Below are 14,597 nucleotides of genomic sequence, written 5' to 3'. Positions count from 1 at the left end.
AAGCAAGCAGACCCCATGCCTGACAGACAAGAAGATGCCTGGCTCAACTCGATTTCCATATTCTGTACGGATGGAAATATGGTGATAATTATTAACACAAATGGTGAACAAAGTAAACCTGGGCCCTTGACTGTTGTAATTCAGCTTCACTGGCTCTCCTATGTCTTTATTTTTCAACGCTTGACAGACAAACTTTTTGACAGCTCCTACTGTCAAAATAAAAACATCACCTAGTCGGATGTGGGCATACTGAGAATAGAGGGGGGGGGCTGGATAATACAGAGGGAAACAGGAATCCTTTGATACACAAAGGAAAAGGCTAGGGGGTGGCTGATAGCCCTGCACACAAACACTCCAATCCCTGCATTTTGCAGCTGATGGCCAAAAAGACGCTATCAGTTACTGAGGCACCTGTTGTGGGGTGCACTGACAGCAGCACGGAAGAAAACACAAACTGACCTGGTGTGGTTTTAGGCCCTTAGGCTTGAGCATGGACTATGAAGAGAGATGGGAAGAGAAGAGAAGAGAAGAGAAGAGAAGAGAAGAGAAGAGAAGAGAAGAGAAGAGAAGAGAAGAGAAGAGAAGAGAAGAATAGGACAACAAGGACTAATTTGAATCACATCATTTGAGTCCTTTGCATGCTCACATCTGATGTTCGTCATTTGATTAAATGAGGGAAAACATTTTATTTAATTTAGCAATCTAAACTCTGCCATGAGGCACGGAATACAAAATCACACAACATGAATATGTCTCATCTTGTGTTGTGTGGTCATTCCCAGTACACAGCCTGTACACAGTAGCCTCTGTTTTGCAATGGATCGACCATGGACCATGGATCCTAAAATCCCCAAACATTCCGTTTGGAAGCGCTTACATGGAGACACATTTGTGAGTAACTAGCGCAGTCTATAATAATTTTATCATGACTATTTATTAAATGACTATTTACCCAATTATTCATAATTGGGGGAGGGGGGATCTGAACACCCTTATCAGCTTATCTGCTAGTAGATAGAGTACAGGGCTTACAGGAAGAGAAGAGAAGAGAAGAGAAGAGAAGAGAAGAGAAGAGAAGAGAAGAGAAGAGAAGAGAAGAGAAGAGAAGACCAAATGGATTAGACTAGCCTCTGGATCTGACTAGGCTGTCTCAGAAAACAATATAAATTCAAACACAGTGGCTGTTCTCACCAATGGTGTATCCAACAGGAATATCTCTTCTGCTTTATAAAACATGAGAAGGAGGGAAGGTTTCGCATAAAAATGTAAAATATCTGACTATGGGATCATTTTAAGGTGAGACTCTATGAACAAGCCATTAGTGATGCCAAAGAACCTAAAAAGGGGTTCAGCAGGTAGCGCTAGTGCCTACAGAAACCCAAACACCTGCAGTTTAAACTTATCACTATTAAACACATAGGATCAACCAATCTCTCATGGCTGCCATTTAAGGACATGCAATATGCTTAATACAAAGGTCCTGTTACCACAGGGTGTGTGGGTGTCTCTGCTCTATCTCAGACATTTCCTGAGGCATAAAGAATATGACGATTGATTCCGTCGCAGCCAGGATTGAGTTTATGACAATGCAGAGGAAGCCACAATTAATCATAGGCTTTGGAAGCCTAGCTGCTCAGGGGGTGAGAAGGAGGGCCGTGCATATGTACTGCTTAATTTATACTCTAGTTTGATAGTGTCACACGGCAAACATACTGTATACTTTACTATAGGTAAGCTATTTTTGGATACCATCATACAAACGGAATATTAATTAGGCTTAAAGCCAACTGCCATCAAAAGGAAAAGCATGGATTTATTAACTTAAGTTGCAGGTTTTGCTTGATATATACTAGTAGGCAATGTAGAGTCTTTCACTTGCAAATGTGAAAGATTCAAATGTGAATGACTATTGTCACTGATGAAATCTGGAGAAGAAGACAGAGAAGAAGACAGACAGCAGGAATATAAGATAATAATGATAGCTAGAAAGTACTGTTCCTGAAGAAACAGTGTGGGATCGCTAAGAATGTTGATAGTATCACACTAGAAAGTTCTGTTCCTGATTAATTCTGTCTTACCTATTTATATTACATATTGTGATGTCACGTGAAGCTTGACCAATCCGAAAACTGGCGGAATAATAACTAGAAAATGTGCTCCTCGGAGCACAGGTCTCCGCCAGTACTGTTCCTGATTAATCCTGTCTTACCTCACTTCAAAAGATATAAATGATCTTTTGAAGTGACACACCTATTTATAGGTTTCTATTTCATCATGCGTCTCGCTAGCCAATCAAAGCACACCCTTTCAACATATTGTCACGTGTCACGTGAAGCTTGACCAATGTTAGCTTGGTGGACACACGGAAGGACGAGAACGAAAACATAGTCTCCTGGCGGAGACAATAATAACGCTAAAGCGATCCCACAATAATGCAGGAATCCTTCACGACAGACAGACATCCAAAGAGATGGTTCCATAACCACCAGATAAGGCATCTCTGTGCACGAGATGACACAACATCTGACTTCACAACACAAGAAAGAGCTCCTTTGCTGCTTCTCATCCAAAAGAGATGAGAGGAAGCCCGCTTATTAAAAAGCCAAGTTGGATATCTTATGCAGGTGGAAAACTGCAAATATACAGAGTGGAATCTACTATAACTACAAGAATTAATATTTAATTCATCTGGGAAGAGTAACAGTGTGAGTCATTGCAGCCGTGGCATGTTTGCATCTTTGTGTTTGAGCCAGTGTATGTTAGTCAATGCATGTGTGTGCGCACATGTGCGTGTGTGTGTGTGTGTGTGTGTGTGTGTGTGTGTGTGTGTGTGTGTGTGTGTGTGTGTGTGTGTGTGTGTGTGTGTGTGTGTGTGTGTGTATGCGTGTGCGTGTGTGTGGTCCATATATATGTAGTGTCCTGTCCATGCATGCTTACAAGTGTCATTATGCATGTATGAGTGTGAATAAAGTGAACGGGGTCAGTAGGGAATCTAGATGTGATGATGGGGGGATGGTAGAACATATCGCATGGAAGGATAGCGGGGCGCTCGAGGGGGGGGGGTGGACTAATGGGGGATGGGGTGACAGGAGGAGGACAACGAGGGGGAGGGGAGATGGTCTGGGTGCATAACAAGATAGATATTGGTGTGCACATACAATAACAACATTATGGAGATTAAAACCTGTTGTGATGGTTTTCAACTACAAGAACCTGTTCTCAAAGATCTCAAAGATCAGGTGGGTTAGACCTTCTGACTGATCAAGGGGCTGAACAATATATCAAATTAATATTGTGTTATTAGAGAAACCCAAAATATACGTACCATAGTCAGATTATAGGTTACTCTTTTATACTCTAAAATAGTGCATTAGTCTGGTACTCATCAGCGCTGGACAAACAAATGTTTAAATCACAATCACAATATAAAGAAAATAAACACATTTGCAATATCATTTTTGCGGAGCCCTACTTGTCAGGATATTGTGTGGATTTCTTTAGCGATTTCAGAGGCAGGACTAACAGAACAGCCCCTGTGTGATCTGTGATGTGATGAAAACAACAACCACAGAAATATTGAAATGTGATAGCTGCCGTAATCTAGGAAAATGACTACAGAACAAGGAAAGAAACCACTCCAAAACCGCCGGCCAATGCCTCCTATGTATGTTGCCTTATATTAAAGCTCAGTGAACAAAACGCTGAGAAATCATTTGAATAGAACACATGATTTTAACACAACCTGAACGACCTACTGTGCTGAAAGGCTCCATAAACCCAACATGGGGAAAGACTCAGTGTCATGTAACAAAAGTAGACAATCACAGCTCAGGCTTGAGCCCTGTGATATTGGCCTAGGTGTTAGGAGGGTGCCTTTGCCTGCTAGAGATGAAGCAAATTAACTATATCAACCTGCTTACATGCTCGCGTGCACCACCCACCCACCCACCCACCCACCCACCCACCCACCCACACACACACACACACACACACACACACACACACACACACACACACACACACACACACACACACACACACACACACACACACACACACACACACATATGGAAGAAATGGACAGGGGGTGCTGGCTGACCCTCTAACAGCATGATGAACGTATCATGGGCCTGTTGTAATCGTCAAATGGCAGTCTCGGCTTTAAAGCCTTTGAGCGCAAATATGCTTTCACTCGGATCTTAAATGCAATCAGAAGAGACTCAGACACACACGCGCGTGCGTGTGTGTCTCACAAAACAATGGCAGTAAAAACTCTTGACAACCAAACAAGATTTCGGATCGTTTCACATGTGCGTGTGTATCTGGTTCCACATGAATGTTTCAGAAAGAAAGATGCTCCAAATGACCCGCTTTCCCCCAAAGGCCTGAAGACAGGCCTGCTGGTGCTCCAGAGCGGCAGACTACATCCTCACTGGCACACACAATTCTACAAACGGTTTGCACCGTGGCCATGTATCGTAGGATTTATATCGTCGAGGTCGGGCAGACAACCTTGTATCGACATATTTTTATGTTTTTTTTCTTCATAAATGAACGCTATATAGCCTGAGGAACCAAATAGAACATGGCACCACTTCTCCATTGAATTTGGGGGGGGGGCACGGGAATTCCTCCTGTGGCACAATCAACTGAGACAAAAGAACATAGCCAACATGGCAAATGAACAACGCTTGTTCAGTACTGGCTTAACCTCATTGGTTTCAGTCAGAGCATTCTTCTGGAATACAAGCTACTGGCTCTCAACAAGAGATCTGTGTGCAGTCTGTGCACAACCAGGCAGACACACATCCCTGTCAAACTGCCGTGTGTTGGACCTTGTACACCAGTGATTCTCAACATGTCGAGGACCCCCACAATGATTCTCAAAATCCACAATTTGATTTGACTTTCAATTTTAAGATCACGATTTGTTTCAACTTCATCATACTGGCCAAGAAATAAGACAATACCAATCCTGGTGGCTTTTCGCAGGTGAGGAAACTGTACTAGCTGTACTACGTTATGCCATTTGTATTATTTAAGGTATTTCGATTCTTGCTTTATTGATTTTTTTTACACCCCGAACATAGGATATGCATGCATGTGTGTATGCATGTGTGTGTGTGTGTATGTATGTATGTATGTATGTATGTGTGTATGTGTGTGTGTGTGTGTGTGTGTGTGTGTGTGTGTGTGTGTGTGTGTGTGTGTGTGTGTGTGTGTGTGTGTGTGTGTGTGTGTGTGTGTGTGTTCCCATACCATATGTGAAGTGCATTGATTACCCATACAGTCCCAAAATAGTACAAGAAGCAACAAAATGAACACGCTAGGAGCGGCCCGGCATTGAATCACCAGCCCACGGTGTGGCCCTGGAATCAACCAACCTGAACCTACATCCCTAGTTCATCCCTAGTTCACTCTCTCAGGCATGTGAGGTGGATCTGCACCTGTGCTCCATAACTTGCCTTGAAAACCCTGTGTGCATTTGTCAAAACAAAATAACGCCTCTGCATATCAAATGTGCAGTGAGGACAGAAACAATACAAGCACAACACTGCTAAAAGAGACACAGCAAAGAGGCTATTTGTGTACCCTAGGGCATTTTACGGGGAAATGCGTACATTTTCTGGTTCATAACAGTTAAAGCTACAGTAAAATTAAGCTATTTTCGGATCTGCATGGAAGCTCTGATAAATATTCTATTTCTATGCCCACACAGTGAATCTATAAAGCTTACTGTAAATGGAGCATCTTCAGGTCATGTCTGTCTGTTAATGACATTGCATAATTGTTATTTTTTTTACATGCTGCTAATTCTTTTAATATTTTCATATGACTGTAGTGTCTACATAAATAATGACATGTGAAACATGTGAATGTTATTATTCTGTGTCTATTTTTCTTTTCTACACAACGTGGAGTAACCCAGTGTGGTTCCTTCATCCAGATACAGTACATAAGCCCCAAGATGCTTGTTATTGAGGAAAAGAGTGATTCGTTTCCTTTAACAAAGGGGTCTTCAACGTTTTTCGGGCCAAGGACCCCCTAGCTGAGAGAGATGAAGCAGGGATCCTCACTACATATTGTAAAATTGTGTTTCATATTAAACTTTTTCATAGATTCCATAGATGCTCTTTTTCCCCTCAACACCAAACCCCTTTGCCGAAAATAGCAGATCTACAAGTTCACATGAGTTGTGAGCTTGTAGATCTGCTATTTATTTTTGGCTACAGTTCACCTCAGAATAGGGATGCTGGGGTTCAAGTGGTTAATGTAAAAAAAAATCCTATCACACAAAGATTTGATACCCCCCTGTAATAACTTTGAGGACCCCCCTAGGGGTCCCGGACCCCCTGTTGAAGACCCTGTGCCCTGCTGTAACACTTACGACAGTTTTCCTCGTCACTGTTGTCCGAACAGTCGTCATCGTCGTCACACCTCCAGATGGTCGGTATACACCGTTTGTTATTGCACTGAAACTGTCCATCCTCGCACTCCTCTGTCGTTGCTGCAGAGGAAAGAAAGGGAAAACCAAACGGCTCAGCCACAACAACCAGCGCGTCCAGCTGTCATTTGCAAATGAATGAATGAATGAATGCCTAATTGATATTCAGCAGTCAATTAAGGCGGGGGCGTTGAGAGCCTCACTGCATGGCTCGTTGTTTTCCTTCTACCAGGGACGTGCTGGCCACTGGGAAATTTGGGACAATTCCAGAAAGGCCTCTCCATTCCAGAAAAAAAGGCCTCTTCCTTTTAAAAAAAACGGCCGAAATGAAGTACCGGCCGGCCAGCCGTTTAAAAAAATTCCGGTGCGGGGCCGTTGGCCGCGCACTTTACGGGCCTCTCTATCTGAGATTCCCGGGCTGAATTAGGGGCCCAGCACGTCCCTGCCTTCTACTACACATTAATGGTCTACTTTTCTGGGCAATTACAATGATTCTGTCATGCTTTTCTTCTTGTTCTTAGAACCAACGTAGGCTATGTAGGCTACTTATCTATACAATGTCCATAATTCGATTTAATGTAGGCACTATATGCAACAATAACTACCTCCTCTGTTGCAGCATGGATGCTCCGTGCTCGTGGTTCTGGTCCCTAGAACGAGTTCTCCTTAACGCTATGGTACTTTCGAGCCGTTGCCCGCACACCGCCGGTAGCGCAGGCTGCGCAGCCTCTCGTCTTTAGTAAAAAATAAAAAATACACTTTCGCTACTCACCAAAACAAAGACGGGTTTAAGATGTTGAAAGCCTACTTTCCTTAGTGGGGACACTCGGAGCCCCCCCATCTCACGTCTAAAATACACTTTTTGGCCAGAAAAGAAAATATTTAACCGGAAGGAAAAATCTGGTCAATAGAAAAATTCGATTGACCAGATCTTTAGGGGGCGCAGTGGAGTAACTAAAAAATGTTTTCCTTCCGGTGAAATGTTTTCTTTTCTGGCCATAAAGTGTATTTTAGATGTGAGGTGGGTGGCTCCGAGTGTTCCCACTAAGGAAAGTAGGGTTTCATCATCTTAAATCCGTCTTTGTTTTGGTGAATAGCGAAAGTGTATTTTTTATTTTTTACTAGAGACGAGAGGCTGCGCTACCGGTGGTGTGCGGGCAACGGCTGAAAGTAATTAAGGAGAACTCCTTCTAACGCTATGGACCACCAGACTCAGAGCTAGGATGCTCGCAGAGTCAGCCACATGCATGATGATGACACGATGGCATCCCCCCTGTAATGGACCTTACACTGAATTCTACACTTACTCAACTTAACTATACTACTGTCCATTCAAAATGCATAGTTTAAATGATGAATAGGTTAGAAATGTGTGTGTGTGTGTGTGTGTGTGTGTGTGTGTGTGTGTGTGTGTGTGTGTGTGTGTCGGTAGAAGATGATATCCTAGCATACAGTGTGTGCGTGTGTGTGTGTGTGTGTGTGTGTGTGTGTGTGTGTGTGTGTGTGTGCCAGGAGGAGCGCTTCTCTCCAGCCTCCTCACCGCACAGAGGAAGCAGCGAATTTAGCAACAAAACATACATTTATCTGGTGTTTTTTAGCTACAGAACAAGAAACACAAACAAATCGAACTCACCGTCCGACGAATGGAGCTTCAGGACTAACAAATGAAAAAGTAGTAATTTCCTTATATCCGTCCACATTTCTGGAGGAGGTGATGCTGTCTGTGTTCATCCAACATCCACAAACAAAAGCCAGTCAGAGACCCACACACACACGGCCAGCCGTTCCTCTAGCGATGCGACGGTGGTACTGCTGCTGCTTCCGACCAGACCCTCTGCCTCAGCAGCGAAGAATCAGTGTTGCCAGGTTGTGTGAGAGTAATAAGCAACCAGGTCTATGAAAACAAGCCCAAAAAAAGCGAGCCCTTCGCCCTTTAAGCTTTAAACATATACATTGGCTTGGCTATTTGAAAATAGCCGATCGACGCGTTGTGAGCTTGTAGATCTGCTATTCTTACTATCTTGGAAGACTTTTTTTTATTTATTTGGAATTATTATTATTCCAAATTATTATGTTATGCCACTCCCTGGCATAAAATATTTTCAGATGAGGGTCCTCAGACAAATACATACATATTAATGTGGGGACTGGGGGTCCTTGACTTGAAAATGTTTGAGAATCACTGGTTGTTTAAACAACATTAGGAAACAAGCGCAACAAAGCAACTACAGTTTAGAAACAAGCCCCCCCAAAAAAAACACAACCCGCAACTACAGATATTTTCAAGCAACTTTACAGAAAAACAAGCCCAAAGTCGCTTATAATGAGTGGACATGGCAACGCTGGAATTGAACCGGTGATGGTGATGACGGCGTGGAACTGGAGGGCGGGGATTGTGCCAAGATGAGGATTAGCCTACTATAAGAAAGTCTATATTTTCATCTGTTCATCCTGCTGTTCTATTCTACTCTGCAGAAGCCCCATTTGTCAAGCTTATGTGCATAAATGAGGATTTTCATTTCATCATTATACAAATGCACTTGGATGAAATATTGGAGGAGCACAGCACACAAGTACAACCATAGCCTAGCACCTGCGTTTTATCCAGCAGTGTAAAAACTAGGGTATATTTGACCAAGAGTGTAGGCAACTCCTGGTCAAATATTACTCAAGTTGCTCAGTCGAATTTGTGCTTGAGTACTGGAGTGACTCTTTGGGCTTAAGTGCTTAATTCACAATGTATGTTTTCCCCCTTCCTAGAAATGAGACAAAAGAGTCAAAAGAAAAGTGCAATATTCGTTTCCACAAAAAACAATTACTTAAGTAAAGTACAGATACTAAAAATATTGTAATAATGACCGACCCAAAGAAGAAGTCATTACAATGACTTCTTCTTTCTTTTATTTGAAACACCAAATGCCAAACCAATTCTCACTCACATGATGAACTGAAGAAGGGGGCCAACAACACAACTACTCCAACACTCCAAAACTCAACAAATAGCACATGAACCACATTCATCCCAACAAACACATAAGAAATAAGCACAATAAAACATAAACAGTGCTGTGGGCGGCCGTACGTAGTTTAGTGGGTGTCTAGTGTCTGCTAGAAGGTCTGTTGCCCTCCCAGCCCCAGTCTATGTGTGGAAGTATCCCTGACCAAGACACTTAGCCCCCCCCCCCCCCCCCCCCCAAAGCAAAGCAAAGCAAAGTTTGTTGTTTACCCAGGGTGTCGGACTAAGCACGAAGCTTGTTTCCAGCCGGACCCTGCATGGAAGCCTTGCTCAAGGGCTATTCAGCGGTGATTCATGATCGATGTGATGAATTGGGGAATCGAACTAGGGACCTTCCGGTATCAAGGCCGCCCCTCTAACCACTAGGCCACCGCCCCCACTCATCATAACCAAACTGATGTACCCCTAAGGGATTAATAAGGTCATCAAATAAAAAATCTAATAAGAATTTCTTCAGCCACTAGCAGTCAAGGGCACTACAATTAAACGAATTATGACAAACATTACATAATGGTTAATCATTTTCTAGCTAGTTTGAGAGAGAGAGAGAGAGAGAGAGAGAGAGAGAGAGAGAGAGAGAGAGAGAGAGAGACTGAATGTTGAGAAGAAGACAGGGGCCATTAAAACAACACTGGTAGCTATATCACACCCACCCAGGCAGTCAGTGGATCAATTTGGCTTCACAGACAGTTAATAGAGTCAAAGCCTGGCAGCAGCAAATAGAAAGGGGGTCAGGAGGTTAGGCAATTTTGTGCAACTGTGGCTTCCTGTCCCAATCGTTCACTTTGGACGGCTGAAGAAAATAAGATGCAATAATGAAGTGTATATGCTTCAGAGAAATTAAGCTGACACTGAAGGCTGCTACCCAGGCATCATGGGGGGGGGGGGGGGGGGGGGGGGGGGGGCAGTTACAGCCCCCCACGCAGCGTAACGTGTTGTGAGCTTGTAGATCGGCTATTTCCAGTGTGTGGGAGACACAATGTGCAACCAAGTATAAAGCAGGATTTAGCGTGGTGATCTGGTTCTTATTTGGCTCACTGTGATGTAAAGAGAGCGTGGTGACAAATCTGTTCACTCCAATGGACCAATTTTCTACAGCAATGGTGGATCATGGAGCCCCTCAATAGTGCCATGCTCAAGGGCACTCCAACAGCATGTGTTTGAACTGAGGATAGGCTGGGGTGGTGAATAAAGATCAATGGTTTTAAAATGTACATTATGCATTACCTTTTACATCACATGAAAGCAAGACAAGCCTTGCTTTAAAGCACGAGGCCTTGAGGCTCATGAGATGATGAATTTATATAAACAGTATAGGGTATCACCTGTTTCAAAATTGCTCATATAAATGCAGGAGTGAGAAAAAAAAGGTTAGATATCTAACCGTCTGCCTACTGCGAGACTAACTCCCTCTGATATCATCGGAAGAACTGGTTTAAACATAATGGTTCAGACCAAGAGATACATTTTTAAAATGGAGTTATATACTGCTCATGTTGACAGTGAAAACACAGTGACCTTTAATCGTGAGAGCTACAGTGGGATAGCAGCATCACTGTTAACATTTACCATTTTAAAACATTTATCATAACACACATACACACACAGGGCCCGATTTTCAGGGACCCGCACTTGGACCACGCTCAGTGCAGGATTAACGGAAGCAAAGGGTACCAACCAATTGCCGTCTCCAAACACTGCATTTTATGACGCTGAAGCCGAATTACCTTGTGTATCGTCCTCAATGGAGTGTCAGTATGTTGTATGATAATTAATGCATACAGATTTAGCTGCAGACGCATGAGCAGACCAGCGGGTGAGTCAAGTACAGAGGCATGAGGCACGGGACCATATTACTTTCTGTGCCGTGATTCAGTGGGGGGGGGGGGGGGGGGGGCATAGTTGGTTGGCGCTGCCAGGGGTTTTGTGCCAGGGCCCACTGGAGCTTTGGGCCCCAGGCTGAATGAGCCCAATGAGACCATGAGCCTGTACATTAATCCGGGCCTTCACACACACACACACACACACACACACACACACACACACACACACACACACACACACACACACACACACACACACACACACACACACACACAGTATATAACAACTGCTACAATTATGCAAAGTTACACTTGTCTATATGCAAATGGTTAAAGTGAAGTGGATACCAGAGTTTCCCGGTGGCTGTGTGGCCCTCGTATCTCTATCATTAACCACACTGCGATGCTGTTGCAACAGTGGTATTTACAGGACCCGGTGGCTTTCCGCCAGACCCAACAGTGCTGTCAGTCAAATAGGCCATACCATCGCTGACAGTCTAATCAGTCATTGTAATGGATAAACTGATGCTGAAGTTAATCCCCTCTGACCTCAATTTAAGCATGATTTATACTTCATTGTGCGGCAGTGTTGCATGAAAAACAGCCAATCTACAAGCTCACAACGTGTCGTAGCATCACAATCGTCTCACAATTAGGTATACATGGTCTCTGGAGTGTGACAATAAGCATCAAACTGCTTTTTGATATTCCATACTGTTTGCCTGTAAGCGACTTCCAAAATAAGTGGGAGGGGCCGATATAAATTCTAATCAACATCAATATCATAGCACAACATATAATCAACCCAAATCGGAACTGCACATCTCCAAAAGCGCTTTCACTTCTGACCACGAAAAGTCATATGTCAAGTCAATGTCATAGAAATTTCCCCCGCAGCTTCCTTGGGTCCTGATGGCTGCACCCATGACTTATATACACAGCCATGGGTATGCCACCTGGCCTGGTGAAGATATGTGCTCCACTTACGTATGTGCAGCTTTCTAATTTAGTCTCTGTTGGGCTAATGGCAAAGTAAATGGTCATCTATAGATATATAAAAATGCTGTGTCCTAATTGTTATCCACCTATGAGAGACACCAGCCCCTTACCACAACATGCTTTGTTTTGCATAATACATAAATAGTTGATCAGAGTGATACACAGCAAAATCCAGAAAGTCATTTAACATTTAGAATGTAAAAAGGGATCAGAGTTAAATTAACATTAGGTGGAGGATATCCGTGTGTACAGAAAAATACCTCCATGTTTGTACTGGGGATTCCAAGTTAAAAAACACTTTAAAATGGATTGCAACGTCGTGCATGGCATGCAATCAAATCCCTTTGGAGCTGTAGGTAATGAAAGAAATTAACTGGATCAAAATTGAATCTCATCAATCTGGGAGATAACACAAGCTAAATTGAGTTTGCAGTCAATTTGCTGTGAAGAGTGAATCATGACAAAATGAAAATGCTTTTAGCACACAGAGGATTAAGCAGCAGAAAAAGCACATCTGCACACAAGAGAGAGACAGAGAGATAGAGGGAGACAGAGAGAGGGAGAGAGAGAGAGAGAGAGAGAGAGAGAGAGAGAGAGAGAGAGAGAGAGAGAGAGAGAGAGAGAGAGAGAGAGAGAGAGAGAGAGAGAGAGAGGTTTTTTTTTCCAACCAATGGAGGCAATGCAGAATTCCTTAAGGGCAGATTCTGCAAAATGGTTCGACAGAATTTATATAAATTGCAGTGTATTCAGCAGGGAAAGCTTAATTCAAAGAGTCTTTGAAGAGACTTTCATTAAAAGTTCAAATCCATGCGTGTGATTTAAGCACAGCTACACTGAAAGGCTAATTGCAATTCAGTTAGTGTTTATCAAGAATCAAGAAGGTTTATTTGTCACTACTCATACAGGTACCAGCAGCAAAATGTGATTGCAAGGTCCTCAATACTGTGCTGACAAAACATAATAACAATAATGAAGATAAACATAAAGTTATACTAATAAGAAGACAAAGTCCCAGTTGGGAGGGTATTTTGTTTTAACACACCTTTGCATACAGGCTTTTATAATAGCTGACAATACCATGTTTGACGGTGAAGAATCATAATGTCAAACTTTCAGGAAATTAGTTATATTTTATGAGCTGCAAGTCACAAAAGAAACAAAAAACGGTTAAAGGGTCATTTTGGACCACGGTTTTCTTACCTTTTCTATGATGTCATGATATCCTAGGATGAATGGTACAGTAGAAAAATGTCATAACTCCATTCCAACGTGCGCCTATAGGCTTTGCACTAGATAGCTTTTTTTCTTCTTCTTTTTTTTAGATCTGATGTTCATAGTGACAGAACACTGTCAATGTGATTGTCTTGAATGCGCCCCACCGGAAGTCTCGCTAGACGCGATTGAAATCTTAGACCCAGGATGAAGTTTTTCTACTGTACCATTAATCCTAGGATATCATAACATCATAGAAAAGGTAAGAAAACCGTGGTCCAAAATTCCCCTTTAAGAGGCTTTCACACATCAGTATAATCCAATATAAACCATAAACAGCTAACAATTATGGCAGTGGCTGAGAAGGTGATGGGATATAATGACCTAACCTTGCTGTGTATTTGAAAGATTATTGGGCATGACAATAGGCCTACGCTGTATGTACAAGGAGAGTTCAATATACTGTCTATTACTGGTTCCTAACGTGGGGTCCGGGCCCTTAGCGGTCCTTGACAGTTGATAAATAATTGATAGTTAGGAACCAGTTGTGTACCTTATGGGTCTGTAACTCTGAAAGCGATCAAATGGAACCAAATAGACTCTTATACGGGTCCATTTGATTCCATTTGTACACTTAAAACAACTTAAACACAGAGTATTTTACAGTGTAGATTGGGGTCTTAAAAAGGTTGAGAATCACTGCATTACTGTCCTTGACAAGAACATACAGTATAAGAGTCAGATAATATCATGGTGGCTGGGATGAGGTCACGAGTGAGGCGGAAAGGTGGCATGGATTTAGGACACCTCCTGCTGGGAACAGCTCTAAAACATCTGGATCAATAAGGCTTTGGGAGTGCTCCCAAAATGGAATTAAGGTTCAGTGTGTTCTGTGGGAGCCAAGAATATTTAGCAGAGTGTACACTACTGTCCCATCATCTCTGACATTCTAGCACGGTGGCTGCATCGTAATGTCACCGGTGTTTCTTTCTTAGTAACACTGTAGGGTGTGGTTATTGTACAGATTACACCGTTGACACTGTAGCGGTATAACGTTGGGAGTTACATCAGCTATTTTCACATTTTTTGACAATTTCCGCCT

At 42.8% G+C, this 14,597-nt stretch overlaps 1 protein-coding gene across 1 annotated transcript in view; it reads right to left on the bottom strand.

The window, feature by feature from the left end:
- The window catches only part of LOC311044664 (low-density lipoprotein receptor-related protein 8-like), a gene marked incomplete at its 3' end in the record, with an annotated part of 99,405 nt that extends 91,199 nt beyond the window's left edge, over positions 1-8,206 (bottom strand). The window contains exons 1-2 of the mRNA XM_084056375.1: positions 8,079-8,206; positions 6,389-6,508 (exon numbers count right to left, since the gene is read on the bottom strand). Of these exons, the coding sequence (XP_083912501.1) occupies positions 6,389-6,508; positions 8,079-8,145 (187 nt within the window). The 5' untranslated portion in view covers positions 8,146-8,206. The remainder of the gene's footprint in view (positions 1-6,388; positions 6,509-8,078) is intronic.
- Between the last annotated feature and the right edge of the window lie 6,391 nt (positions 8,207-14,597).

This window comes from Gymnoscopelus microlampas, assembly GCF_963454915.1.
Source record: "Gymnoscopelus microlampas genome assembly, chromosome: 5".
Taxonomy (NCBI): domain Eukaryota; kingdom Metazoa; phylum Chordata; class Actinopteri; order Myctophiformes; family Myctophidae; genus Gymnoscopelus; species Gymnoscopelus microlampas.
Note: the sequence above shows the minus strand (reverse complement) of the source record. Positions and strands in the feature narration are given on the sequence as shown.